At 49.0% G+C, this 27,742-nt stretch overlaps 5 protein-coding genes across 7 annotated transcripts in view; 2 read left to right on the forward strand and 3 right to left on the reverse strand.

Annotated features, from left to right (window-relative positions):
• ACSF2 (acyl-CoA synthetase family member 2) overlaps positions 1-3,916 on the reverse strand; it is a 36,510-nt gene extending 32,594 nt beyond the window's left edge. The window contains exon 1 of the mRNA XM_009094402.4: positions 3,755-3,916. Coding sequence (XP_009092650.3) covers positions 3,755-3,843 — 89 coding nt within the window. The 5' untranslated portion in view covers positions 3,844-3,916. The remainder of the gene's footprint in view (positions 1-3,754) is intronic.
• Positions 3,917-7,693: 3,777 nt separating this feature from the next.
• Positions 7,694-12,055, forward strand: LRRC59 (leucine rich repeat containing 59). Of its 2 annotated transcripts, XM_009094403.4 has the most exons (7): positions 7,695-7,984; positions 8,323-8,382; positions 8,885-9,043; positions 9,349-9,453; positions 10,031-10,103; positions 10,532-10,705; positions 11,253-12,055. In XM_009094403.4, exons 1-7 carry the CDS (start codon positions 7,886-7,888, stop codon positions 11,495-11,497), a joined length of 915 nt encoding a protein of 304 aa, XP_009092651.3. In that variant the 5' UTR covers positions 7,695-7,885; the 3' UTR covers positions 11,498-12,055. The 2 variants fall into 2 exon arrangements, with proteins under 2 accessions (XP_050837244.1, XP_009092651.3); XM_050981287.1 differs by having other exon boundaries at positions 7,694-8,382.
• On the reverse strand, positions 11,706-18,031 carry EME1 (essential meiotic structure-specific endonuclease 1). 2 transcript variants are annotated; one of them, XM_009094588.4, is made up of 8 exons: positions 17,345-18,031; positions 17,134-17,261; positions 16,864-16,956; positions 16,295-16,416; positions 15,973-16,105; positions 15,336-15,451; positions 14,117-14,306; positions 11,706-13,768 (listed from the first exon to the last, which is right to left on the reverse strand). In XM_009094588.4, the coding sequence occupies exons 1-8, from the start codon at positions 18,006-18,008 to the stop codon at positions 13,592-13,594; spliced, it is 1,623 nt and encodes a 540-aa protein (XP_009092836.2). In that variant the 5' UTR covers positions 18,009-18,031; the 3' UTR covers positions 11,706-13,591. The 2 variants fall into 2 exon arrangements, with proteins under 2 accessions (XP_009092836.2, XP_018774582.2); XM_018919037.3 differs by lacking the exon at positions 16,864-16,956.
• An 89-nt stretch (positions 18,032-18,120) lies between these two features.
• On the forward strand, positions 18,121-21,421 carry MRPL27 (mitochondrial ribosomal protein L27). The gene is made up of 4 exons (XM_009094404.4): positions 18,121-18,228; positions 19,670-19,792; positions 20,517-20,584; positions 21,008-21,421. The coding sequence occupies exons 1-4, from the start codon at positions 18,207-18,209 to the stop codon at positions 21,212-21,214; spliced, it is 420 nt and encodes a 139-aa protein (XP_009092652.1). The 5' UTR covers positions 18,121-18,206; the 3' UTR covers positions 21,215-21,421.
• Positions 21,422-21,885: 464 nt separating this feature from the next.
• LOC108962676 (uncharacterized) lies at positions 21,886-27,689 on the reverse strand. The gene is made up of 5 exons (XM_030230863.2): positions 27,558-27,689; positions 26,851-26,972; positions 24,914-25,012; positions 24,300-24,467; positions 21,886-22,906 (listed from the first exon to the last, which is right to left on the reverse strand). The coding sequence occupies exons 1-5, from the start codon at positions 27,643-27,645 to the stop codon at positions 22,760-22,762; spliced, it is 624 nt and encodes a 207-aa protein (XP_030086723.1). The 5' UTR covers positions 27,646-27,689; the 3' UTR covers positions 21,886-22,759.
• Positions 27,690-27,742: the final 53 nt, after the last annotated feature.

Genomic DNA, 27,742 nt, shown 5'->3' on the forward strand with positions numbered 1-27,742 from the left:
ACCAAGCTCTTGGGCAAGTCACATCAAGGCTGTAAGAATGCCTGTGGAGGAGGGAGGTCAAGTGCTAAACTGAACTTCCTCTTACTGCTTGAAAACTCCGGGGCAAAGCATGTGCATAAGCGAGGAGATGAAAGTCGGCTCTGAAGAAAGGCCTTTATAAACATAGGTTCTCTAAATCAAAAACTAGAAAACATTTTCCCTAGAGCAAGGGCAGGAAGAATACTCCTGGGAGAGCAGTAAAAGCCAGTACAGCCACCCACAGCCATTTGCTGGTTAAAAGAGAGACTGAAGAAGTCCCTGACCCCTGTCATAGCTCACGAGGGCGGATGAGGAACCGTCAGGTTGTTTGTTAAAACGCTTAATGGGGCCAGCCACACTCTCATCTCCCTCAAGCCAAGTCATCTCCGGTCTCAGCAGAGCCTGCCCCTGAATTCCCCGCCCAGGAAGGGCTGGAGAGGGCAGGGAGCAGCTGCTGACCTGCTTGTGCAAGAGCTCTTTCCCCCAGCATCATCTCAGGGGGCACTAGGAGCCAAGCAGGCTCGGCACTGGGAAAATAAACAACAAAAGACCATCACAAAAAGAGACTGCAGAGAGGAAGAAATACTACAAAATTCAGATTGAGAAAATTCAATCAGAATCCAAAGTGACCAGCTGAAACAGTCTCCTGCTCTCTGCAGTCAGCCTTCAAAGAGGTACTTGCCCAGCCCTGCACTGTCAGTGAAAAGGGGAATATCTTACACTGCCATGCCTTGGCAAAGCATTACACAGATCAGGCTCTCTGGGCTTACTGGCTCAGTATTTTCCAGACCTGAAGAGCCAAAGGTTTCACTGACTTTTCAGAACCAGACTTTTACGCTAAATGCAAGAAGGTACAAATCTCCAGGCTTCATAATTTGGGTTGCTCCCTACCCCCAAACATGAGGATGAAAGTGCATCAAAGAGTAGTAAAAGATAACATTACAAAGCCACATGCTGAAAAATACTGAGAAAACATGGGAGTATTTCACACTGTGAACACAGCTTGCCCTCAGAGGTCCCAAGTATTCACATTTTCAAATTAAAGCATCAGCAAATTATGAGTCTGAAATGAGAGGCTAAGAAGGCTAAGATATCTCATGCTCATAAGCCAGTCACTGACTCCTCTCAAAGCACTAACTCACATAATTTCTTCATATACATCAAAGCAAAATTCTCAGCTGCCATTGAGTCTGAACTCCCCAAATTCTGGTCTGACATTCACATCTGCTTCAGCATTTCTGTATCGCTTTGACAGTGGCAGAAGTGAAATGTGTGGGATAAAACACATTTGGAAGCAGCCTTTTGGAAGAACTGAGGGTCAGGAGTGGAATGAAGGAGGCAGACACAAGATATGTTCATTATCAGCAGCATCATGCTGGAAATCACATAGGGCTGGTCTCCCTCCTGCCTACAGCCAGCAGCAAGTGTATCTTGAATCTGATCTGAGAGAATGTATCAAAAGACCTCTAGAAAGAAAGGGTCCAAAGGATTTAGAAATAATCTCTGTGTTCATCTTTGTTACAGAAAACAAGCAATTCACCCTTCACCTCTTCCTACAAAGCATCTGGTGCTGCTGGAAATAAAACAAGACCCATGGTCTGATATTACACTAGCTCTCATTTCTCTGACTCAGCCAAAGGAGAGCAGATAAAACTCTGCTTGCTCTTGGGTGTCAGCACTGTAAACCATGGCTTTAAGAGAGCACGTCTTTTGTTACCAGCACGTTTCAGCAGCAAGACAGCCTGCAAATGAGCCATCCTCATCCACAGGCTGTTCCCACAAAACTCCAGAACCCTCGAGTTCAGCAACACAGCTTAACAGAGAGACATCAGAGATCTGGGAAGAATGCATCCTCCTCCTCTTCCCAGCAAAAAGCAGGAGAGCAGCCAAATCCCAGCAAACCCAGAGCTCTTCTGCCTGATGGCAGGGAGCAGAAATGATAAAACTGAAACAAACACTCTGGCCTAATCCTAGGAGCTGTTTGTATTTTTCTCTAAACAGGCCCAGTCAACAGTCTGGACTTGTTGACATAAGATAACCAGCTCTGTTTTCACCTTTACCTCTTTACCAGTCTGTACAGAAATTATCAAAAGGGATGAAAGAGAAAACAAGGGAGTGTAAGCTCCTGTCCCCTTTGTAATGTGAAGAACACTGACCTGCCCTGTGGTGCCATCACATCTGCACCTGTGGGAAATTGTCCAGAGCTTGGGAACTGTCCCAAAAACAGAGTTCATACTTTGAGAGGTTCACAGATTCTGTCAGTTCCTTTGCTCATGGACATCTACCAAGAGCATCTCCCCCCAAAGCAAGAGCTTTTGTGTCTTTTCTGTAATATAACTGCAATTAAAGAGTGATGAAAATTAACTCTGCTCTGTCCCCACTTCTGTTTTAATCTATTGACTAAAGAGTTAATCAGATACATACAACTTTTAAAAAATATTATTATTATTTTCGTTTAAGGAGAGATCAAGTACCCAGAGTTTTCAGACTCCTCCTGCAGCAACTTTCTGGTTTTGCTTTCCACTGTACCTCTCTGCCCTCTGCACTCTCCCTGCCAAAAGGATAAACAAGCCTAGGAGCAGAATTCAATAAACTTTTTTTATAACATTACTAGAGTTTACTCTCTAAATACATGCTCTCTCTCTCCAAGGGCTTTGTGTCCTTGCCCCTCAGTTTCAATTCTGGGCTGGAATGAGCTGCAGTGAATGCTGTCATGCTTTCCTCCTCATCCTATTTCCTAAGAACAGATTCTGAGAAGGCAATCTTCACCAACCTATGATGAAGTGGCTTCACCACTTCACTCCTAATGTCAAACCAGCTGAAAAAACCCACCAAAACCCCGTCTGTGAAAAAAAAGGAATGGCCCACCTGGTTCTTGGAATTGCTCACTGGAAGTCATTCATCCCAGTGATTACTACTCTGAATATCAGCTAATTCTTCAGAGCCTTTCCCAAAGCCAGATACTTCCCATTTCTTTTTTACTTCCCATATTTATTTTTTTTCATGAACTTGCTCCAAGAGGCAGCACTGAAGAAAAGCCAGGCAAAGAACTGGCCTGACTTCTCAAGCCCCAGAGCTTCTTGGTGTCCTGGACCTGCTGGGTCACCCAGCTCCCTGGGGGCTGCAGGACCACAGGGGGACAGGGACACTGACTGCAAGTCAGAGCCCTGAAGGAGGATGGGGAAGCTATTTGATACATTTCACATTGCTGCAATCTAGATGGAGCTGCTGCACAAAGTTCAGCCCTTGTCATGCCTCCACTTCTCTTTGCCTGCTTTCCAGGACTCACGCCTGCCCCTGGCACACTCCCAAGCTGGGGTGAAGCAGATCCAGGGATACAGCCTGCCTTCTGCCACTTTGGAGGGGTTTTAGGGGAGCCAAGGGTTACACACTGAGATGAATATGCCCTCCCTGCATATAGCCACTGGCCTAGCTGGACACCCACAGCGCTCTGCAGCTTCCCTATAGGCCCCCATCACACATGGTCTCCATCCTCTGCAGCCTCTGTGTCCTACAGCTTCCCAACCCCAGAGCCCTCTGCCCCCTATAGCCCCCATACCTTCTCATCCACAGGCCCCCTATCCCCTATAGCCCCTATTCCTTCTCATCCATAGCCCCCTTTCCCCTTTAATTCCTATCAGTTTAGCCCCAGTCCCCTACAGCTACCCACCCGCTACAGCCCCACAGCCCTCTCCCCACTATAGCCCACACCTCCCGTTCCCCAGCCCATCCCTACCTGCCCCGCGGGGCTCCCCGCCGCTCGCCCGCCCGGCGCAAGAGCTGCAGCCCGCGCCGGGGCAGTGCTGCCAGACGGGCCGCGGCCATTCCGTCAGCGGGAGCAGCACCCGAGCACCCGGCAGGCCCCGACCCGACCCGTTCCGTCCTGTCCCGTCTCGTTCGGCCGCTCGGTGCTCTGGGGCGCTGCGCTCCATGGCCCGCCCCGGCCCCGGCCCCGCTCCGCCCCGCCCACGGCTCCCCGCGGCCCCGGGACCCTTCGCCGGCCGGGAGGAGGCAACGGTGGGAAGGGAAGCAGAGAAGGCGCCCGCCCTGCCCGGTGCGCGAGAGGAACTGGTGGCTCAGACGAACACCCACAGTCCCGCTGGGCACCTGCCCCATCCTCTGCCGGTCCCCAGCCCAAGCTGTCCACCACAATTTCTTCCCTCTAAATTTCCACTCTATTATCCCTTCTTCCCAGTCTGTTCCATCAGTCTGACCCAACCACTGTTACGGCCCAGATAAGCCCCTGGACTCAAATGAGTAGAGATGGATTTTGGTGCAAGATAACCACCATAATTTGCCTCCACCTGTCTCCCATTGTATCACTTGGTGCCCTAGCCCTGTTGAGTCACCATCTGGCCTCCACCCTATCCACTCAATGAGTTATCAGTTGGCGCCCCACTACCGCCTTTAGGAACTCCCTCTGGAGGAGAAGAGACCAACTAGGAACTGCAGAGCTGCTCCAGGGCTGGGCAGGCTGAGATCCCCTCACCTAAGTGTAGAGGTGTGGGCAGGCACCAGGTAAGGAGTGTGGTGCTGCTGAGCTCTGCAGCAGCACTGATACTGCAGAGGTGACACAATTTATTTGTATCACATCAAGCACAATGGTGCTGACGAACAAGAGCATAAATATCAACCTCAGAATGGTGAATCTCAGACATCAAAGCCAAAAATGTGCTTGTAACAGACTGAAATACCAACTGCCACCAGACCTCTAGTGTCTGACGCTTTTAGAAATGAAAGATTTTCCCCAATGTGTATCTAGTTCACAAGGAATTTGGTTGGTGGCAGCAGTGACAATGTCTTCTTTGTTAGGGAAGGGGAGAGTTTTTTCCCTTGAAATGTGAAAAATTGGCCTTGGCGGCAGAGGGGTCACAGAGATCTTCAAAGAGTCTGGGAATGGTCTCCAACCCTAGGCTGGCATGGTCAGCTCAGGCCCAGTAAGGATTGTTAGATCACAATTAGATCTACTGTGTTCCTCACTTCCCTCAGCATTTCCTGCTCCCTTCTCCTTGCTAATGTTCTTGCAACCCCTGACAGAGTGCACAGATGTGCCTCGTGCTATGCTTTGTCTTTGTCTTGTGGAGTTTCAAAGTCTTTCTAGTCTACATGCACAGAGTCTTTCTAGCCTCTTCCAGTCAGTCCCACTGAACTCAGCAGCAAGCTGAGTTTCTGGATTCCCACAGGGGATGTAAAGCTGTGTGACATCTGTGGCCAGAAGTTGTCCTTCTACTGTTTGGCCAGAGCAGAGCAACTGTCTTTGTGCTGACGGAGCATCAGAGCTCTTGGTATAAATAAAATAAAAATAATGTAATAAATAAAAATAAAAATTACTTTTGGCTTGATCTTCCCACATTATTATCATTAGCCCAGAGGGAGAATCCCGATTAAAGAAAGAATTAAACCATGAATTATGCAGAAATTAATGTGACCTTAACATTTGGGTATATTTATTTGGGATTGTAGTAGTTTTGGCTAGAGAGGAATGCAAAGGACCCCTGAAGAAGTAACATTTCATACACCATTGCATAAGGTACCATTCATTTCTAAACAAGATTTTAAAATCTGTTAATCACAAGTAAGTAGGTATGTTTTGTAACCATCTACACCCTTGTTTGGTTTTGCTAGAGGCCAATGGCTCTTGGATTTGTGGAAACACAGATTTCATTCTCTGTAGCATTGCATTGACAAAGACCTTTCCCAGATATGCAGAGGGTCTTGCTCAGGCCCCCTCAGAGCCCCTCTGGGTTTTGTTCTCCAGAGCAGGACTGTATTTGGTGCCTCCCAGCCATGGAAGGGAACAGCACAGTACATCACATGAATCCCTCGCTGGCTCAGGGTAACGAGGGATCAGTAATCAGCTGCCTTCCTTGGAGATTTGGCTTCCCCACCACTCTCTGGACCAAGTCTTCTCTGGCCCTTCCCTCCAACAACAAACATTGTTGTGAAAAGCTGAGGTATGGGGGGAGATTCTTGGATAAGTAGACCTTGCTCCTCTCAGATGAGGGCTCTGTAATTTCTGATCACATATGGAAGAATAATAACATGCTCTAAAAAACTTTCATAATCTCCTGGACAGGAGCACCTCAACCTCAGGCAGACTTTATTGTAGTTTTTATGAGGCAAATCCTTGTGTGCTGCTTTGGGGTGGCTTTATGCAGAGAATCCTGTGGCCTTAGTTACCTCAGTAGTGAGCTAATGCTGGTTTCTGGGTGTTGGAAGAAATTCACTGGCAGTTTAAAAACAAACTAATGCATCCAGAGGGTAGATGTGCTGCAGTAGTGAAAACATATTTGCAATGTGTATTTGTGATGTTTGTCCCAAACATCATAAATAACACAGAGGTCAGGAAATTCATGGTTAGTCCTTGTGTAATCCCAGTACCAGGTAACACTAATCTGGCTCTGCTCCAGGCTCCTTTCTCTTTCACTGACTTTCTCCACAGACTCCACAGAGAAGAGAGCTCTGCTTCTGTGGGACTGGAGCCTTGGGAGCAAAGCAGGAATATCCATTAAGTGTTCCTCCTGGGAAGAGACATTTTGGGGTAATGTAATAGCCCAACTGAGAGGGAATTCTCCCCCTGGATTAGGGAGAGTGTGGACAGATATAAGCAGCTGTATCAGATATTGCAAAACAAGGTACGCATCCCTCGGTTTCTGTTGGGATTATTGGCCATAAACTGGTTGGTTCTGTGCATGGTGGTGTGTGTCAGGTGATGTGACTGGATGCAAAACCTCCCCTACTCATGGGTCTTGGCTGGGAGTTCTCCTGCCTTCTGCAGGGCTGTTTCATGTAGCCCAGATCCAAACTCCTGCCAATCTGGCCAGGGTTCCAGGGCTGGTGGGACAGCTGCAAGAATGCCCTGAGCTGTGCCAGCATTTCCCAAAATAAGCTCTGCCACCCAGTGTACAAAAGGCCAACCCACACCCAGAGTTGAGGTATTTGATTTCACTTATTTACAGTTCTGCACCGGATGGCAAATCCACAAAGCCAGCATGACAGCTGTCAGAATTTTTGACTACTTATATATTTTAGCAAGCAAAAGGCATTAATGTTCATTGGCTACAAGTTACCTAGTTCTCATATCAATTAGTATTCTATCTTCCATTGTTCAATGATTCTTTCGCTTCCCATGCTAATTAGTCCAGTCACAGTCCTTCTCTTCTTTTGGGTTGGTGGTTTTCCTGGGTCTGTGGCCATGAGTAGATGGTCACAATCTGCCCCTGACAAAACTACATTTTACCTGCTTGGAGCTGATTCAACCCAATTGCTGAGTTAGCTTTATTAGTTTCTTCCTTATCTTAGTGATTCTGCCTAATATCCTTGTAGCCCATAAATCCTGCATTCCTTGTTCCCGCTATCAGTAGCACATCCTTCTTCCCAAGCTTTGTTAACCTCCCATTAAGTTTGAGATCATCAGATCAAGCCTTAAACCTTACCAAGACAATTCTACCAACAAGAATTCGTCTAAGACAGCGTTTAGAGCTTATTAGCTGCTCTCTACTTCGGGGACTAAATCGCCTTTCTTTTTACTTAGGTTTGAAAGTAATCTGAGATCAAACATCAGATAACATCCTTTCTTAAAACAATTTGTAGGTGTTTAGCGGCGCTGGCGCCGGTGCGGGCAGTGCGGCCCCGCTCCGGGCCGGCAGCGGGCGCGCTCGGCCCCGCGGCGGCGGCTGGCGGGGCCCGCGCGGACGTGGCCGCGGAAGTGGGTGGCGGGGCCGGGCCGTGCCACGCCGGTACAGGACAGGACGGGCTGGGCTCTGCTGTGTTGTGTTGTGCTGTGTTGTGCTGAGCCGTTCCGAACCGAGACGCGCCGCCTCCCCCTGCCGAGCAGCATCTCCCGTGGGCAGCCGCCGACGGAGCCATGTCGCGGGGCAAGGGGCTCAGCCTGAAGGACAAGCTGGACGGGAACGAGCTGGACCTGAGCCTCTGTGACCTGAATGAGGTGCCGGTGCGGGAGTTGGTGAGTCTCCGGCCGTGGGCCCCCCGGTGGAGGTGGGGACCGGGAGCCGGCGGAGCAGCGTAGGGGAGCCGGATGTGCTGGGGGCTTGTGACCTGGCCTGCAGGTATTTAAAGCAGTGAGGTTCTGTGTCCCGCGGGCCTGGCAGCCGCTAGTTACTGCTGTCCTGGGATAAGAACCTTTTTGGACACAGAGATGGATCCGGAGATGACGTGACCTCGGAGCAGCCGCGGGGGATGGACAGACTGACGCGGGAGAAACCGCAGAGGCCGAAGCAGAACAGGTGTCAGAGGGGGTCGGGTGAACGTCCATGTTCACTCAGTGCCTTACTTGTCTTTCAGGCTGCTCTTCCGAAAGCTACTGTCTTGGATTTGTCCTGTAACAACCTCATTTCCTTGCCGGTAAGGTGCTGGAGAGCCTCCGTGGGGATGAGTCTGCTGGGAAGTATTTGGAAAGATAGCTGGTGCTTCAGTAGAGGCTCACCAGGCACTGTGGAACTGGCACTTTCGCTGCCCTGGGGTGGCTGAATGACTCAGTTGTCAGTGCTGGCAGTGGATTTGGCTGAGGCAGGAGAGAGTACAGGGTTGAACTGTGTGAAGATTGCAGTACGTTCTTCCAGAGCATCCCCAGGTGAATACAGAGGAGTTTCATCAGCAGTGGAGACTTGGGTTTGTTCCTGTCATATTGTCACCCATAACCTTCTTGGTCTGTCTTACCTGTCCCACTGTGTCTCACCTCCATCTTCCAAGGCAAAGGAGGAGAGCGATTTTCCTCCATCATAGTCCTGTAGTAAGTCAAGGATTTGTGCCTGATTTGAGGTGCAGGCTGTCTCCACATATTTCCCACTTAGGTTCTTCCATAAAGGTGCTGACCAGCTTTCTCTGGGTTTTATTTGGGTTTTAGTCAGACTTCTGCAGTTTGATGCATCTGGTGAAACTGGATTTGAGTAAAAATCGGTTGCAACAGCTGCCCTTGGACTTTGGCCGCCTGGTCAATCTGCAGCACTTGGACCTCCTGAACAACCGCTTGGTCACCCTGCCAGTCAGCTTTGCACAGCTCAAGGTAAAACTGTTTGCTGGGCAGTTACGTAAAGCTTTGGGATGCAGCCCATGGTCTTGTGATCCTGCTCAAGTTGATTTCTCTGGTAAAACATCCATCCTGCTGACTACCCATTCCAAAATTCAGCTGTGTCTGCACTGCAGCTCAGTAAAAATCCTCGCAGTCTATTGAAAACATCTCTGCTCATCTTCTGTACCTCTTTCATTATTGTGAAAACTAAGCAGTTCTTTGCTTTTGCTTTGGATCTCTTAAATAATTCCAAGACTGCTATGCTCTTACAGCCTCGCCTTTGTTGTGCCTTTTTGCAGAACCTGAAGTGGCTGGATCTGAAGGACAATCCCCTGGATCCTGTCCTGGCAAAAGTGGCAGGAGACTGTCTGGATGAAAAGCAGTGTAAGCAGGCTGCTGTCAAGGTAAGGAGTCTCGTTTTATTCTAATTTTTTTTTTCCTTTCATAACTTTGCCAGTGATTCTTCCTCTGTTTGCTTAGCAAGATTGGCAGCTGCTGCAGGAACCTGAAGTTTCTTCAGGGAGTGAGGTGCAGGTCCACTGCACTGACTCCCCTGCTGCTGTGCCTGTGGAGAGCAAACACCTGGCTGAGGAGGATGCTTCTCCATTTGTGGAGTTAAGAGAGGATTAAATGCTGGTTGCCAGGAAAGTGAAGGCATAATCAGACATAGTAATCCATGCCTGTGCTGATAGTACAAAACCTCTGGAGAAGTTCTGGCAAACATAAATAGAAATGTTCTGTGATCCTCTGTATCACAGAGCACCAGTTTGCCATGTTTGTTTTTAATGGGAAGATTTGTTTTTAAACAACAGACTCACATAAGTTGTGAGTTCTTTTCAGAGCTGTAGCTGTAGGGATAGGTGAGGGTTGGGGGTCAACCCCAGCTGCCTATTCTCAGCCACACTCCATCTGTTCTGTTCAGAACTGACTGTGCTACTAGGCTTCTGCACAGCCCTTAGGTTGTTTTCTTGGCTATTTAAGGTCCTGCAGCACATGAAAGCAATCCAGTCTGAGCAAGATCGACAACGGCAGCGGAAACTCCAGGCAGAGAGAGGTAGGGATGAAGAGCCCCCACATGCTGTCTGCTGAGGACTGCACTTCGTCGGTCTAACACACCCAGACATTCTGATCACCATCTAATAAATTGCCATCTAACACATGCTTGTAGCCACCCAAACCCAAAGTACTCAGGGAATAGTAGGGTAAAAGGGCTGGAGGGAGAAATATAGCAGGGGGGTAGCGTATGTGATTTCTTGGCCTGAGGAATAGTTAAATCTCTAGAAGGAATGTGCTGTAGGTTACCTATAAAACATGAAAGAAAAGCAGAGCAAAATGCAAGGTATGTAATACTAAATAAAATGATAAAAAAAGAGGATAGTCGTTTAATGGGTTTCCTCATTCCAGCTGGGATAATAAGGTAGTAAGGAAAATGGCAATGACAACCCATTGCATAAAAGGGAAAAACTTGCTGTTAACCCCCAGAAATGGAGAAGAAACGTGAAGCAGAACAGCGAGCAAAAGAGGCTCTGGAGAAAGAACTGCGGAAGCGAGAGAAGGCAGAGGAAAAGGAGCGCAGAAGGCGGGAGTACGATGCTCAGAAAGCTGCAAAACAGGAGATGGAAAAGAAAACTAAGAAGGAAGCAGTACACACCCGAAGTAAGTAGTGTCTGTTTTGGGTGGGGTTGTGCCAGGTTTCATTGTCATCAGATTGTGATGCTGCCAGAATTGCTTTCATGCAGCCCAGGTACTGGGAGACTGGAAGACGGGTGTGAGAGGGTAGGGTGGAACTTATAGGAGTTCTGATAAACTCTGCTGCTGTGCACTTTTCCCCTTTTCCTGTGTTACCATTTACTGTGAAGCTACAAGTCATGAATTTCTCCAGCTTTTTCTAATGAGAACTTCCCTCCACTCATTTTTTTCTTAAGTCTACTGAGCTACATTTGCATAATTAGATCTTGTGCAACACAGAGGTGCTTTTACATCCCCTTTGCTGCTGCCTGTGAACCTGGATCTGAAACTTTTCATCCTAAGCAGTTACATCCTGCACATCTACTTATTTATCAGAGCTAAGTGATGAAAATTCACAACAAAAGCCAACTGCAGCAGAGGATTAAGTGTCTTACCTGAACAGTTTGTTTGTGAACATAGCCTGTTATACTTGATTAATCCCTCACATTCTGTCCTGTTCACGTTCTCACTGCAGAGCCGGCCTCCAGCTCCCGTCCCCCTCAGCCCCCCCTGCATAAGCCCTCGTGGTCGCGGTCAGTGTTGAGAGTCCTGCTCTTTGTGCTGTTCTGCATCCTCTGTACCCTGGCTGCCTGCAAGCTGACGGAGCTGCAGCATCAACCTCTGTGTGTCAGTGTGAACACCCTCTACGAGGACGTGGTGGCTGCTTTGCAGAACCACAAAACCCTGCAGAACATGCTACAGCACAACTCGCACCAGTGATTGTCCTGGATGGGCACTTGCTTCATCAGCATCTTCTTCCACCATCTACGCAGCCAGAATTCCTATGGAATTGTGTTCTGATGAAACTACTTTGATCCAGTCAGCATTGGTTTGCTGGTCCACTCCACAGAGCAGAGCTATTGTTCAAACTATCTTTGTTGTGCATGTCTCTCAGTCGGCCTGTAACTCCCTTTATTTGTGCACATTAACCTAAACTTGTTACCACTCCTTGCCTCCAAGTTGTGTCCACCAGGATTGTGAGGTACAGGAAGCTGACAGTCTATAGGAATGGGAGCAAGCAGCTCTCACAGCATCTGGGTGAGACAGCTGTAGCTCTAAGCTAGAGGTGGAAGGTTTTTAATACATATCTGTTCCTTGCTCTCATTTCTGTGTGTGCTTAGAATGGTGGTATGGCTGTATGGGAATAATAGACTAAGGCCACACTCCAGGACCAATTACAGGCATTTAGGATGGCTGTGCATCCCTATGTTGGAGCAAAGAGGCTGATGTGCTATTGAAAGAAGCTGAAAATTTTCAATACAACAGTTTTCACAGCAATTTGTCTGAACTGGATGTTTATGTTATTAACATAGTTTTCATTTAAATTAGGCCTTTTAGGAACAGCCACTAATTGCTGCCTGCTGCAGCTGCAGAAGCAACACTGGGTGGCACTGTGGGAGCACTGCTGGCAGGAAAGGGGAAGCCTTGGGGGTGGGGAAAGGCTGGGAAGTTTGGTGGTTTGCATAGCAAGAGGAAAACTCACCTCTGCAATGGTCTGTGAATTATTTAGAATTTCCTTAAAAATTATTTAAAATTCATTTAAAAATTTCTGTAACTCCCATCAAGCAGAAGTTTTTCATATCCTTAAGAGCTTTGTGAGTTCTTAAAATGAGAGAATATCTGTTCTACAGGCTCCACTGAGACATTCTACACTGGTCTTCAGAATCGTTCCCTCTTCTCATAGCTGGGATTATTGCTGCCAGGAGCAGTGCTATTCATAGCTGGGATTATTGCTGCCAGGAGCAGTGCTATGGGGAAACCATCACAGCAGTAAACTCTCATTTTTCTGTAACCCAATTATAAGATTGTGGTTCCCTGAATATCGCACAGGAGAGAGCAGCAGCACGAGTGTCAGATTAAAGGAAGGAATGCAATTTATAGATTCAGGTTAGCAGCACTTCTGGTCAGGCCAGGGCTCCAGCTGGATGCCTAGAACAAGCAGGGCACGTTGGGATTTTTCCACTGGAGGCAGCAGGGTTCCAAAGAGTTAACTTCCACACATGGAATGCAGTTTAATTCTCAGCAATGCTGTTAGAAAAACCCTCAACTGTCCTTGTGTGAGCATAAGTGCTGATGGCTGCACGGACAGGCAGTGGTACCCAATCTAATTAAAAGGAAGCTTTTTGTGCCAACTGTTTAGACCTCATAATTCCAGCGCATATAATCAGATTTCAAGACCTTCTCTAGATTAAGCCGTCTGGAGACTGAATCAGAGCACTCTAAACTTGTATCTGAAAATTAGTCTTACTCATTCCCATCTGCTACAGTGGAACAACGAGAGGCTGTTTCGTGAAGTTCTTTCACCTCGCTAGAGGAGGTGTTGGGGGAGCAGCACCATGATGCTCTAGCTTCAGGATTTGTCCCAAAGGAGGGAGAAGGTAAGTCCTTGCAGTTCAGGAGAGCAACAGGAAGTATTCCTTTCAACAGAGGACATACCTGTCTATATTCAAGACACCATGTTAAGAAGCAAAGGTTATTCTTCAAAATTATTTATTTTATAGGAAAACAATTAAAACAACATCAGTACTATAAGCTGTGTGCAACTCATGTGCTTAGGGAAGATGTTCACCATCTTTCTTGTGTAAACTCCTGCTATTCAGCAACTTTATCCAACTTTTTCCTGCTACAATAAAGTCTTAATGTGTTTCAAGTCTTTAAACAAGGATCAATGAGTGTTATCTAAGCACTTCTTCACAGAAGAAAACTGAAAACTTGACCAGACAAATGGTAAAAACCCTTATTCCCTGGAGCTACCCAGTGAAATCCGAAATGGAACACTTAACTGAACAAACAGTACAACCCTTTTTCCCTGTGCTACCCAGTAAAATCCAGACAGAGGTCGGGATCGTGGGAAGTCATCTGCAGATAGATGCGTCGGGACAGTTCCGGCCCAATGCGCCGGGAGGTGGCTGTCACACCCTCCCCACGGTGCACAGGGATATTGGCCAGCATGTTCTCCCGCTCCTGGTCCGAGGAGCATTTCTCATAGGCCTAAAAGCAACACAAAGGCAACAATGGGATCACCCACTTGCATCCATTGATCAAAAAACCACTCAAAGCTAGGCACCTGTACCTGCTCTGCCCTTCCACAATGTCCGCTCATTTTTCACTTGGTCTCTGCCCAAGTCCCATCTGTGAGCTTGGAGAGTGAAGCCAGTGCTGCTCCCTCAGTGGGAAGCCAGAACAGTGGATGCCAAGGAAGCGGTTCCTTCACTAATTTACTGAACAGCGCATGCAGAATCACTATGTCTAATTTAATACTGATTAAATTATTTCTTCCACTCCCTGCATGAGCTGGCTGCCTGCACACAGTGCTGGGTATCCCTGAGGCATCCTCACCTGGATCAGAAGCTGAGGAGAAGGGTAGGCAGACACGATAGCCTCAGCCATCTCAGAGCTGACACGGTTAAATTGCTGTATCTGCCTCTTCCAAACTTTCAAGAGACCCTTTCCAGAAGGATCCACCTTCACCCCTCTGCAACAGTCCTTCTCCAAGTAGAAAGAGAACCCTGTGTTCTCTCGCTCTCGCCTAGGGAGAACAAGGAATGAGGAGGCAAATGAGACAATGAGGCTGTGAAGAAAATCCTATCCCTGCCATCTGTTGTCACAGAGCCAGAGCGCCGTCCCTCACTTGAGCTATCAGAGACACAACTGGCATCAAAGGAAACATGAATAATTTGACCCTGTTTTCTTTACATGCACTACCAATTTCTTTAAGACCTAGATTGCTCCTGAAAAAGAAACAATCCTGTACTCAGCAGCAATCCTGACACAAGTCAACTTGCAGACAAAGTGGTAAACAAGAATTCACCTTCTGGCAGTCAGCTATAACAAAACACTTTTAGATGTAATTTTTAATGACAGCTCATCTCTTGTCATGGCTGACATGAAAATCCAGCAGCTGCTGTGATAGGAATGCCAGGATTGCGTGAGACTGCGCAAGATGGCTTTCTTAGCTATCACTGTGCAACAAGCTGTTATCCTCCCTTATCAATTGAAAGAGTCAAGTGGTTCATTTTCAGGCATGTCTCTTCATTACACACTGAAGAAGAAAAGCTGACACTCTAAGAGCCAACCCTACTCGTGTTCCCTTCCCACTCCAAAAATCTGGCTCAGAACAAGAGCTCTACTTGATGTCAAGGCTCCAGTGTGAAACCTGAAGGTGGTGAGGCACCAGAACAAATTGCCCAAAGAAGTTGCAGATACTCAAAGAAGTTAGAGATACCCCATCCCTGGAAGCGTTCAATGCGAGGTTGGATGGAGCACTAAGCAACTCAGTGTAGTGGAAGGTGTCCCTGCCATTGGATTAGATCATCTTTAAGGTCCCTTCTAACCCAAGCCAGCCTGTGACTATGAAATCAGGGTCTGTCCTGACCCCTCTGTGGGCAAGACATCAATTTCAAGAACAAGTCCTGTGTTGAAGGAGCTGCAAGAGCAGATGCTCTGTCACCTGCAGCTTTAGGAACCGTTATACTCTGCATTGTACCTGCTATGCCTTCCCAGTAGATTAAAGTGCAGCCTTTTCAAAGGTAGGACCAAACCTCCTCTGCTTACTCACTTGTACGGTGCCTCAGCCACAGCTTTTGTGAACATAGTGGCATATTCCCCAAGCTCCTCACTGCTCTCAAAAATGCTGATTTGGACTTGTGTGCTCAGCTGCAGATCCACCAGGGCCTGTATCACCATAGGGAAGAACAAATGGCACAATCAGTCTTGTTGCATCAAATTCCATATTTGTCTGAAGCAGAAAAGGGTCACAAACGTCCTGCTGTAGGACAAGAACCTTCACTCTCTCTCCATTTTGGGAACAGTTAAACTTAAGACACTGAAGTATTTAGAGGCAGTCTGTCTCCTGACAGTTAATATCACCTCAGTGACTTCTGAGCTGCCTCAGCTCCTCTGTGGCTCTTGTAACGAACTTGCCACCACCAGTGGGCTTTGCCAATGGGCCATGAAGGGCAAGAGGTGCTGCGACTGACATCAGTATCCAGGTGAATGAGACACATCAGTCTGTGTGGGAACAGGCATAAGACTGAGCAGTGGGGAGCTGAACCCAAAAAGTTCTGTCCATAGACTGATGGACAAATGAATAATGAAAACCACGTACTCCCATGTACAAAATTGTGTGACTTGGTCAAATGTTCAAATACTGGGAGATAATAGATGATGGTTGCATGTGTTTTAAAAGCACTCACTTCTTTCACATCCATTCTGGATAAGTTCAAGCTAGAATCCTTAACTTCCTTTTTTCTCCTTTCTCCCCGTTTCTCTTGATTCCCACTTGCTGCTGTCTGTCGCAGCCTTTGTTTTGGCTGAACTTGGAGAGACCTAAAAAGAGTAAAGTAAGAGTGGGGTGACAGTCTGGATGGACCTTTGCTTCCATTTCTGTACAAAAAGTGGTGGAGCAGTTCTGGGAATACCTCTTATACTCCAGTCTTCGCTAGAAGGAATTAACATAAACACCTATGGCATTTCTCAAGAGAGAACACAGAAATATCTGGAGGGAAGAAGTCTGACCTGAAATAATTTTCTACTCCAACTACTGCCAGAGCCAGAATTCTCCCAGGCATTTTCTCCATCATATGAGCCACATAGCTCTGCAGGGTCTCCTTCTGCCTTTCTGCACAGCCATCAGCATTCTACAAAGATGAACGGAGAAAATAAGGAGTTAAACCATTTTGAGGTATACAGAGAAGCACAGCAAATTATTGCCCTGGTTGTAGGTCTGCAGATGAGTCCATTCACCCTTGATCTTCAGGGCAAGAAGGCAATACATGATCCCATGTAAAATTAGAGCAGAAAGAAGAAGAAAAAAACAAAAACAAAAACAACAGCAACAAAAAAACCCACTTGATGTAACAATGTAACTCTTCAGAGGAATGTGTGAAAAATTTTAACTGGTGAAGAAAGCTTTTTAGAACTATACATTATACAGCCCATTAATGGCTTCTAAACCCAGATTTCTGTTTCAATGAAACCCTGCATTCCTCCCACACCAGAACCTTCCTGCCACTAAGAGGGATGGCAAAAGACCGGTTTTACATCAAGGCATGTTCAGGAGCACAAAAAGTCATAAGCATTCTCACTTGCTTGTAGCTGTGAGCCATGGACAAAAACTCCTCCAGACCAAGCAGAACCAGAACATTTGGTTCTTCTGTCCATTCATCTCCTCCTCCCATCTGTTCAGATATGAAAACAAACAGGCCACAGTCTGTTTAGAATTCACTCAGACTCCCACTCAGATCTCTGAGCAGTGAAATTAGAGGGAGTTCACTTGGGTTGCTAAATACAATTACTAATAACTGCAAATAACACACGAGGAAAATGACGAGTTTATCAAAATTTTGCTCACATACCTGTGATGTCACTGTCTTTCTCCTCCAGGTGATGCTGCAGGGAACAGCGTGGTTCTCAAACACACAGGAATAATTGGCAGCCTGCAAAGCACTAAGGATCTGCTCCCCACCTTCTACCTGTAAGATGACTGAAATCGATGCACGGGTCAGGCCTCCAGAGAGAGGAGACAACAGTCAGTACAAGGCAGCAGCAGGCTGTGAGGACAACTACCTGGATCTAGCACCACTGTTATGTATTTCTGGCACTCTCCTGGCCGCTGAGCTTTCAGCATATTGGCAACGGCTCTCTTCCTCTCTTTCTCCTCCTCCTGCTTCCTCCTCTTTGTTTCTTGCTCCTTCCTTCTCTGCCACGCATTCTGGCAGATTGCCTCCCGTTCCTTCGGACTATATAGTCGCTTCTTGAGAGGGAGCGATGTTTCTGGCCGTTCTCTGCTTACCGGGGGGCTACTAGGCCTGTCAGAGTCGATTGGCAAGGAGCACAAGGAGGACCTCTCAACACTGCGTGTGTCATTCTCACTATCACAAGCTACTTCTCCAGACGGCGTCAGGTCTTGCCAAAGCCCTTCGCTCTCAGGAGCCATCAGGTCACCACTAGCACAAAGCCCAGATGCTTCTCCTTTATCATCAGAGCCCAGGTTGAAAGGCTCAGGGTCCGCTCCCACCCTCACCTTGACCCTCTCGTGCAAAGGGACGACGTCCACCTCCTCTACGCTCTCGCTGCTCACCATCTTGACAACCTCTGCCACCTCAGGATTAGGAGATGGCGACCGCGGGCGGCTCGGCTCGCCGAGGCATGGGGACGGCTGTAGCAGGTAGGCGAAGGAGGGCAGGTTCTCCTCCTCGCTGCTCTCAGATCCCGACTCGCTCTCCGCCATCTCCCCCGTCTCCTCAGGGGGACCGGCGCCCGCCTGAGGGGAAAGCCCGCGCCGGCCGCTGGTTGGCCCGGAGGCGCGTGCAGTGGGTGGTGATTGGTCCGAGCGCGCAACCTCGCTAGCGTTCGGACCAGTCGCCGCCCAGCGCGCACGCTTGTCGCCTTCCCACCGGGCGGAGGCGGGGGACGTAGCGCCCTCAAGATGGCGGCGCTGGGACGGCTGTGTGAGTGAGGGCCTGTGTCAGCTCATTATCCTCTGAGGGGTGGGGAGCGGCGGTCTGGCCTCCTTCTGGGGAGTGGGAGGGATGAGCTCGGGAGAAGGTGCCCCAGGGAGGTCACCCTGCGGGACGTCGCGCCCCCGGTGGGACGTCCCCACCGATAGCACGAGACCGAGGCTTTCGCCTTTGCTTAGAGCTGAGGCGAAGCTGTGGTGATGGCGATAGGCGGTTTTGTGTATGAGAAACTGTAACTATGCTTCATCTTTGTCTAATTTCCTGTAAATCGTCAAGTCTCGGAGGCTTTAATTTACTTAATGGGTCATGTCCTAAAATTAATGGGTTTTGAACCCTTTCCTCAACAGTATTTCTTAGAATTATGGACAGGTTTGGGTTGGAAGGAACCTTAAAGGTCATCTTGTTCCAATTCCCTGCCATGGGCAGAGGTCCCGTCCATTAGACCAGGTTGCATAAGCCCCACCCAGCCTGTACTTGAACGCTTCCAGTGGTGGGACATTTCCAACTCACTGGGTATCCGTGATGATTTAATTAAGTTAAACTAGTGCTTTTGCTCAGGTTAAGGAAATAAGATAACCATTGTTCTGCACTAACCTGCTGCTTAACGGGCTAAATAGAGGGATTCAGAAAAATTAGGTTAGTCTCCTACCTGCATAAGAGGTGGTACTGAAGAGATTTTTAAGACAATGATGGCTTGGATTGGGAGGGAACTTAAAGATCACCCAGTTCCTAATCCCTGCCATGGGAAGGGACACCTTTCACTAGACCAGGTTGCACCAAGCCCTATTCAACCTGGCCTTAAACGCTTCCCTTAAACTGGGAGGACTAATGAAAAAACTGTGCTCCAGACTCCCTTTTTGCCACTTCCAGGGCTCTGTATTCCTTCTTAGAGCTTTTAATCATAGAATTACAGAATCATTAAGGTTGGAAAAGACCTCCAATACCAACAAGTCCAACCTTTATAGTCCGTCTGGATACTCCTCAGACTGTTTCTGGCTGGTCATAGATTTTATATATTTTCCAGACTTGGAGTCTGCTCATTTGTAAGATTTCAGGATGTAACTGTAAGTAAGTGCCATTTGGTCAAAGGGGAAACTGAAACAAATCACAACCCATCTTTTCTCAAAGCACTGTAAGAGCAATCCACAGCAACCAATGACATGTGTGCTGCATTTTACAACAGGAATTTGTGCACATGATTTAACATGGTTGCTGAGAGTTTTTTTCTTACCTGGGCAGCAGCAGCACTTGAGATGTGGCTTTTTTCCAAGGAAATTAGGCCATTTTGGTCTAATTTGTCTTGGAAGTACTTTTTGTTTGTCCCAGGGCTTTCCTTTGCCTTTAACTTTAAAGCCTGTCTTCCTTTACATCTGGCAGAAGGAATTATGTATAATAGTTTTTCCAGCTGATGTTGTTCTTTCTCCTAACCTAGTTCTAACCACTCACCATACAACCCTGGTTGCTGTCAGATGGGCCTCTAAGAAAAGTGGGGGCAGCTCGAAAAACCTAGGTGGCCGCAGCCCGGGGAAACGTTATGGGTTCAAAAAAGTCGAAGGTAGGTCTGAGTATCTTATTTGCATTTCACTGGGTTCTTCACAGCTGCTCTCCCCTGATATGTGTCAGTTGCTGAGTGTTTCAGGAGGAGGTGGGCAGGGTACTTTTCCAGGAGAAAGAAGGGGAGAATCAGTGAAACCTCATGATCAAGGGTTTGTGGGAGGGCAGGGTGAGTCAGCTCCCCCCACCACGAGCCTGCCGGCTGCCAGCCAAAATTGCCTACAGAAAATGTACTTTGGTTCTAAGTTTGCCTCTCCAGAGCCCAGGAGGAGGGAACACTGTGAGACACCTCATAGCTGCACTGCACTTTCCCCCCACACTGGGTGGAAGAACCGAGCATTTCCAGTGTTTACAAAGGATAATTACAAAGCTTAGCAGAAGTGCCAAAGTGCAGATTCTTGCAGTTGAGTGCTTAATAATTACTAACTTTGCTGATGGAAACATATCAATGTAAATGTAATAAAACAAATGCCTTCAGCAGCCAGAAAATTCCTTGTACCCTAGAAGCAATCTTTTCAGAGATTTGACTTTTTGCCATTGTCTATCCATTGCCCTTTTATTTTCTGCTAACAGCATTTTCATTCAGATGCTTTTAACATTTGAAGTAATTTTTCCTTAGAAAGTGCCTACAGAAAGCTGGGATTTGAAAGTCACGGAATGACTTGTGTTCTGCCAGGGTTCTGGAAGCTCTTTCTCTTCAGCCTGACTGTGTCACTCTGTTGCAGGTGCATTTGTCCATGCAGGAAACATTTTGGCTACACAGCGGTTGATTCGCTGGCATCCTGGAGCTCATGTAAGGCCTTTTCTCTCTCTTTGGTTCTCAGAGAACAGCAATCCCCCCCAGAGTCCCACAATCACTGCCTCCTCTTTCATTCTCATTCTTAATGTTCATCCCTGTGTTCTGTGGTATTAGTCACAGAGCCTGCTCAGAGCCTCACCTGTGTTCGTGGGACTCAGGGAAGATATGCAAGTAATTGATATCCCAGAACACTTCTGTGACCTGACTGGACATTTGTGCTCCCGGGTAGAATGGGTGTCTCATAATGAGCACCATTGCAAACTGGTTGCTGGAAGCAAGTTGTGTGGTTCTATTTTAAAAAATAAAGCAACAGATGCTGTTGAAGCCAAGATATCAAACAAGGCAGACCAATGATCAGATCTGCTTTAGTCGTGGATGTCCAGCCTCTCCCTTCTAATGCTCTTCATCCTCTCCCAGGTGGGCATGGGCCGTAACAAGACACTCTATGCCCTGGAGGATGGGATTGTGAGATACACCAAAGAGGTCTATGTGCCCCCACCCCGCAGCAGTGAGAGCAGGGATGTGATCTGCCAGCTGCCCAAAGGAGCAGTCCTTTATAAAACTTTTATCAGTGTTGTCCCTACTACAGAAGTAGGAAGCTTCAAACTCATCAACATGCTGTGAACCTCCTGTGTCATGTGGGCACAGACAGAAAGGACAGACCACTACAGCTATACTGGCATCTGAAGATAAGAGAGGCTCTGAAGATACCATTTTAGGATTTGGTTTTGTTCCTGAAGTGCTTGTGATCTGTGTTCAGGCACTGAGATCACCGGCTGACATTTATGAGTGTTTAATAAATGCAGCTGAAGGTCTTGGCTGCTCATGGAATTGTGTTACCATGGTCATGTAATATCTGGAGAGCCTGGTCTGTTTTGCCATTGGATGAATTCCCTCTATAATCACACTTGTGTCAGTACTTGTCCTGCTAATAATTCCCTTTATTTTTGCTCAGTTTTAGTCTTTACTGTTCTACTTGTACCTTAATTCACGATACTACAGAACAGATCCTTTTCCACATGCACCTATGCTGTGTACCCGGAAGCTGGATTTTTCCCTCTAGCTCACTCACCCCAATGAGTGTGCCATATACTGCCCATGTGAGGCAAGTTCACAGACCTAATTCTAACTCATTACTGAGTTTAGGGGGCTGGCAAGATGCCCAAATCTGGGCTAGTATTTGAAGCCTCAGCAGGTGGAGGTGTATGATAGAGCATTATCCAGGATACTCATCCTTTTGAGACATTAGGTGACATTTTTGAGCTTGTATTGCTCAAAATAAAGGAGCCCCAATGGGTTGTGCCTAAGCTGATCTAATTTTATCTACATGTTTGTAAACAATTTGAAACATTGACTCTGCAGTAGAAAACAGGTTATCAAAATCAGTAATGTAAGGACACCAGTGTTGACATTATTTAGACAGTTCTGCTATGCAGAAGAGCAGGTGAACTGGGTCAGTCACATGTGTCCACCTGTGCTTCACAGTCTTCATGTAGACCTCCAGCTATTCAGTCCATGCATCTGTCCTTTCCCAGCCTGCAAATCCAGTCCCATGGTTCATCTTGCTGGTCTATATTTGGGTATAACCCATGGAGCCTCTCCAGATCCATGTGTGGGCTCTGTACAGAACCGCTGTCAGTCAGAGGCCACTGGGGCCAGAGCATGCAGCAGTGCTCCAAAGCACATCCCTTCTGCCACTCACAGGTGAGGATTTCCACATGGCAGGTAATCCAGATACAGTAAAACACTTGATAACCTAAGAAACAGGTGAAGCAGCGCAATATCACCAGTGCCTGAGGTCCTATCCTTTGTACAGCCAGCAGTGCTGCCTCACAGAGGTATGAAATGCTGCTCCTAAGGAGCTCTGGCCTAGCAGACATTCCTCTTGGCTTTGCCCTGTGCAGCACCAGCAGCTAGACCTTTGCCTTTGGTGTTTGGCAGAATGAGCAGATGTCCCTGGTTCCTCTGCTCAGTGCAGTACCCAGCAATGGCTCTGTGGTTGTTCTTGTGCTGCAAGAGGGATGTCACTGGCTGGGTTGGTATTGCCTATGTTTCCAGCTGATTGTGGATCTGGGTGAAGGTTTGGCCATTCACTGTGGAGGAAAATGGTATCCCAGGCACTTCAGTTGCTGACAGAATGGGAAACAGCAGTACACTGAGGCCAAGGGCTTACACTGCAGTGTTCCGCTGAGTTTGGTAGCTGAAGGGGGCATGGAAAGGGTCTGGAACACCATGTCTGTCCAAGGTCTCTGAGCTTATTCCTGTTCCTGAGAAAGCTGGAGGATGCCTCAGAGCATGCTCATAAGGAGGTGGCATCTGTTGAGGAGAGAGGAAGAGCATTACAGCAGATCAGAAATAAGCAGGAGATTATCCCATCTCTTCTTACAGAGCAGATGAAAAGGCTCACAACTGCCACCAGCCTGAAATTAAACCCACCCAGTCCTCCAGAACAGCCAGCTGTAGGCTGGGGGACACCTGGAGATGACAGCATCGGTCTGGAATACGCCACAAACCTGCTGAGAGACACATTCTCCCCTCACACTCCGTGACAGGTTCCTGCTCTTTCCTGTTCCCTTTCAAGGACTTGGCAGAAGGCCAAAACAAACTTGACTTTTGTTGGGAGAGGGCTGTCATTTGTTTTCCCTTGACTAAAGAAAAATTATGGGATTTACACAAATACCTACAAACCAGGTGGTGTACCCAGGTTTTGGCAGCAAGTCTCACTGCAGAAAGAGAGGAACCTCCAGGCCTTGTCACATTTCTTTAGGCAGAGCTGTGCTAGCTTTCTCCCGACAGGTGATGGGAAGTTGCATGACGATGTTGTGGGAAGAGCTTCCAGTGCTGTTCCTCAACTACTTGTCTTCGGAGCTTTACTCTCCTGTGCCCTCAATGCCCAGGTTTCACAGAATTACAGAATGGTTTGGGTTGCAAGGGACCTTAAAGATCATCCAGTTCCAACCCCTGTGTGGGCAGGGACACCTTCCACTCTATCAAGCTGGAACTTTTCAGGCAGGTAGCTCCAAACACTGAGTGGCAAGGGCTAACTATGCCAGGCTTTATGGTACAGCTTTGAGAGCTCAAAATCCAGGTACATCAGTGAACTTTTAATGCTTTACTCAGGGTTTCAAAAGTTTTTGTCCTGCTTTAGACAATGAGGTCTCTGAACGGGAGCATCTAAGGATGCTGCTACAGGACCTACTTGGCAGGATGCACTCACTTTTCCCTGTTACATTGTGGGAGTGCAAATCTTAAATATCATAACAAGCAAAGCCTCCTGCTCATAAATTAGCCATAAACACTTCAAGGTAATACCAAGATTTCTCCCTAGGAGTGTCCTGCAGGGAGAAGGAAGCAAGAACCCATGAAAACCTTAGAGATTCAAAAATAACGCTCCCAGTCTGAACTTGTATGGAGCAGGTGATCTGAAGAGCTTGCTGTTTCTCGGTGGGGCTCTGCCCTGCCTCCTGGTACAGGCATTTATGCAAATGCACTGGGGGAGGAAAGATAGATTATTAACCAGCACAGATGTACACTAAAGGAGCCTCCCAATACACTTTGTGCTTTCCCAGAGATAAAAGCTATCAGGAAGGCAATCACAGAGCACAGAGTCCTCAGCTACCACCAACTGTGAAGCAAGATACAGATATGAACCACAGTGGTGACTGCCATGGGCTTCTGCCAGCCCCCCACTGCAGGGAGGGGAGCTCACCTCCTGGGATGGTGGCTCTGCCCACAGCCCAAACCTGTCGGCAATCATCTGATGGATTTCCCGCTGGCGATCTTTCTTCCGCACACTCTCGTAGCTGGGCAGGCAGGGCTGCTCCCAGGACGGGAGCTGGTACGTGCTGGGGGGTCCGACACAGAAAAGCTCATCTCCCTAGAAATGTCCATCCCCAGAAAAGGGTCAGTGTGATGGTGGCTCTCATCACTAGAAGTTTATGTCCTGGTGCAACCTTGAGTTAATTCAGGGTTCAAAGCTGTAGGTAGTTGTAGGCTCCTTTGAACGCCCAGAGAGGATATCCACCCTCCCAGGGGACAATTACACCATGACTGCACCACAGGATCCCAAGCCCCCAGCATCTACCACTGGCACTTCATGCACAAACACCTCAGGGCACTAGTATCCTCTGCAATATTCCTTCCCTCCACATGCCGCCTACCCCTGGGGTTTTTACATACTGGCAGCACTTCCCAAAATTGTGGGATAGCACCAGAAGATGCTTCCCAGCACCTTCTGCCCCAGGCAAACTCTATAACCAGAGCCCCTCTCCAAGCCCATGAGCACCATTCCCACCCAGGTCCCAGCAGGGGCCCTGCCATCACCTGCATGCCAGGGTTCTCAGCAGTGCTCTCCAGCCGTGAGGCTCCACGCTGGGGTCCCACCAGCTGCTGGCTGCTGCTGAAGTAGGGTGGGGGGCGGTCCTGGAATGAGGAGGACATGAACAAAGCCAAAATCCCTCCCATCCTTCCCAGCAGAGAGCAGAGCTCAACCAGCTCTCATAGGACAGCAAGACCCTGGCGGAGGAAGAGTAGCTCCCTCCTGCAGCTCTCACTGCTGGCAGCAGCCCCTGCCTGTTCAGTGACACCAACAGCTCCAGGACATCTTCCCTTCCAAGGGCTGGAGCCAGCTGGAGCAGAGCATAGCCAGAGGGACAGTCTGGGCCCCAGGGCACGGTTTCATTGAAAATCAGAGGAACCATCTCTTTTTGGGGTACAACAAAAAACAACCCAGCTATTCTGCTGGTGTAGATAAGAGCTCCATCACATGCTCAGGATTACAGAATTTGTTAGCTCTTATCTACTGAGCTTGTCATTTCAGGATAATGCAGCAAGCAAATCTACAGGGCAATAGTTGTGCTGTTCCCAAGCTGTCTTGCTCCAGTTAAACTGGATTCCCTGTCAAGACACTGAGCAACAGTGAGCAGAAATCCTGTTCACAGAGAACAGCCCCTCAAGCCAGAGCCAGGACTTGAGCCATGGCTTTACCTTGCTCTCAGAAAACCCCATCTCTGCCAGCAGAAACCAGGCCAGAGACTCTCAGGGCAACCAGGGATGCACAAGGAGGACTATGAGGATTTACTGTTGCTCTTAGCAAGCAAGGAGCTGTTTGTCTTGGCTCTACAGCACAACTACAGAAGCTGCAGGAAAACAGCACCCACCTGTTGGTTCAATAACTCATGAGCAAAACCAGTGCAACTATTCCTGCCCAAAAGCTGCCTCACACACTACAACTGCTTCTCTTTTTCTGAAGGAAATACGTTATGTGTTTCTTTTCCTTATATAATTCTTTGCATCCATCCTTCCGCACAGTCCTTTGCTAAAGGCAAGATGCCTGCTTGAAGTTTCCACCTCAGAGCTCAGGAAGCATCCCACACTGCCTCAGAGAGCAGTTCCACAGGGCAAGGGAGCACAGCAGCAGGGCCTGCTCTCAATGTGTGCCATGGGCAGGCAACAGGAGGGAAGAGAGGGAAAGGAGTGGAGACAAGGACACCAACAGTGCAGCCTATTTCCACTGTGATTTCTGGCGGGGACTTCTCAGCCTGTGCTGGACTATTAGATTTGCCTTTCATAGCACTAGTCTCTGCACCCCTTGCTAGTGTCCACTCTTCTCCCAGGGACTGCAGGTCTCCCCTCAAAAGCCATCCTTGCAACTCTGGAGGCTGAGCTTTCCCCAGGCAGTCACTACCATAAGAGCAACACTGGCTACAAACGCTGCTCTTTTTCCATCAGCTTCCCTAGTTGAAAGCCAGCCCTAGGAAATTACAGATGTGAGCAAAAGCGCTTTGTGTCTCACTGCTCTTTCCCCAGGAGCTGTGCACAAGAGAGCCAGTTGTCAGGGATGCGGGTGGCTTTGTCTGCCTTTGCCCTCAGCTTCCAGCTCCCTTCCCTGCTGGGCCCCTTCCTATAAAGCACAGCCCGACCCCACACATGACTATGCAGGGGGAGGAGAACCTCTCTCCCGAGCTGTGTGGAGAGCAGGCAAGCCTTTTAGTGTTGGGCCTTGGAGATGCAACCACAATGGCACAGCCAGGCAGGACTGGGTGGGTGGATGGATGGATCTCTTGGATAGAGTGGGAGCAAGGAGGTGGTAGAGCCCAGGTCTGCTTGGAGGACCCACATCCATCAACAATTCCAGCGAGGCTGCAGGACAGTAACCTGGCAGTGCAGCCCCACAGACTCAGCACAAGGGAACAGGAGCTCAGGGGACAGAGGGGATTCGTGGGCAGGAGGAAGAGAGGAAGGACTCAGAGGACACTCACATACTGGCTGGGGGTCTGGAAAAGGCGGCAGGAGCAGAGGAACTGGCAGCACATAGGGTCCCGGTGGTACAAGAGCAGCAGCAGGATGAGGATCGCCACGATGAAGACGGAGGTGGACACCGCTGCCAAGAGATGAGAGAGGCGAGAGAGCCGGTGGTTCGACGGTCCCGTGGGCCTCCTCCTGCCGCCCGCTCTCACCCCGCGGCTGCCGTTTGGAGAAGCCCCTGAGAAGCCGATTCCACCTGCTGCCCGTCTCAAGAGGGCTAAAGCCCCTTTGTGCCCAGCATCTCTCTCACTACCAGACGGTGAACAACCTGCAGAGCCAGGAGGGGCTCACCCCATCCTGGACTGCGGCGGCAGGGACAGCCGGCGGGGACCAGCACCGGCACCCACCGTCTCTCGCCCGGCGCTCTCGGCTCCCTCAGCACCACGGCAGGGCGCCGGTTCGCCAGCGTTCCGGGACCCCGCGGCCCACCCGCGAAGCCCACCCGCACGCTACCCCCGCCTCCGCTCCGCTCCGGCCCCAGTCCCGAGAGACAGCGGGACCCCCCCGGATTAGGACCGGCTGCTGCAGCGACCTCTCCCCCGCCCGTCCCCAGGTATCGCCTTATCGGCACAGCCCGGGAGGCACCGGCAGAGGCCGATCCCGCCCGGCGGCCGACCCCGCTTCGCTCCCGGCACCGCCGGAGCCCCCGCCCGCCACTCACTGGCGGCGATGACGATGGCCAGGACGTTGTTGTCCATGCTGGCGCTGGCGGTCGCTGTGTGGCCCGAGGCCTCTGCGGGCTGCGCCATCCCGACCCCGCCGCCGACAGCCCCGGCCCGCCGCCCGCGTTCCACAGCCCGCGAGGGGCGGGCCGGGGCGGGGCGGGCCGGGGCGGGGCCCGAGAGA

This window comes from Serinus canaria, chromosome 18 (genome assembly GCF_022539315.1).
Source record: "Serinus canaria isolate serCan28SL12 chromosome 18, serCan2020, whole genome shotgun sequence".
NCBI classification, from domain to species: Eukaryota; Metazoa; Chordata; class Aves; order Passeriformes; family Fringillidae; genus Serinus; species Serinus canaria.

What these genes read in the sequence shown, in the direction of transcription:
- LRRC59 (XM_050981287.1), top strand. Translation starts at nt 8,218, where the DNA reads ATGGACAGACTGACGCGGGAGAAACCGCAGAGGCCGAAGCAGAACAGG. An exon ending in GAAACTCCAGGCAGAGAGAG is followed by an intron (nt 10,104 to 10,531) that starts GTAGGGATGAAG and finishes GTTAACCCCCAG; the next exon opens with AAATGGAGAAGAAACGTGAA. An exon ending in GGAAGCAGTACACACCCGAA is followed by an intron (nt 10,706 to 11,252) that starts GTAAGTAGTGTC and finishes TTCTCACTGCAG; the next exon opens with AGCCGGCCTCCAGCTCCCGT.
- MRPL27 (XM_009094404.4), top strand. Translation starts at nt 18,207, where the DNA reads ATGGCGGCGCTGGGACGGCTGT. An exon ending in TGGGTTCAAAAAAGTCGAAG is followed by an intron (nt 19,793 to 20,516) that starts GTAGGTCTGAGT and finishes ACTCTGTTGCAG; the next exon opens with GTGCATTTGTCCATGCAGGA. An exon ending in GCTGGCATCCTGGAGCTCAT is followed by an intron (nt 20,585 to 21,007) that starts GTAAGGCCTTTT and finishes ATCCTCTCCCAG; the next exon opens with GTGGGCATGGGCCGTAACAA.
- EME1 (XM_009094588.4), bottom strand. Translation starts at nt 18,008, where the DNA reads ATGGCGGAGAGCGAGTCGGGATCTGAGAGCAGCGAGGAGGAGAACCTG. An exon ending in GGAGTAGAAAATTATTTCAG is followed by an intron (nt 16,106 to 16,294) that starts GTCAGACTTCTT and finishes TACTCTTTTTAG; the next exon opens with GTCTCTCCAAGTTCAGCCAA. An exon ending in CTCCTCAGCTTCTGATCCAG is followed by an intron (nt 13,769 to 14,116) that starts GTGAGGATGCCT and finishes TGTTGCTTTTAG; the next exon opens with GCCTATGAGAAATGCTCCTC.
- LOC108962676 (XM_030230863.2), bottom strand. Translation starts at nt 27,645, where the DNA reads ATGGCGCAGCCCGCAGAGGCCTCGGGCCACACAGCGACCGCCAGCGCC. An exon ending in CTGAGAACCCTGGCATGCAG is followed by an intron (nt 24,468 to 24,913) that starts GTGATGGCAGGG and finishes GGACATTTCTAG; the next exon opens with GGAGATGAGCTTTTCTGTGT. An exon ending in CAGAGCCACCATCCCAGGAG is followed by an intron (nt 22,907 to 24,299) that starts GTGAGCTCCCCT and finishes TCTCCTCAACAG; the next exon opens with ATGCCACCTCCTTATGAGCA.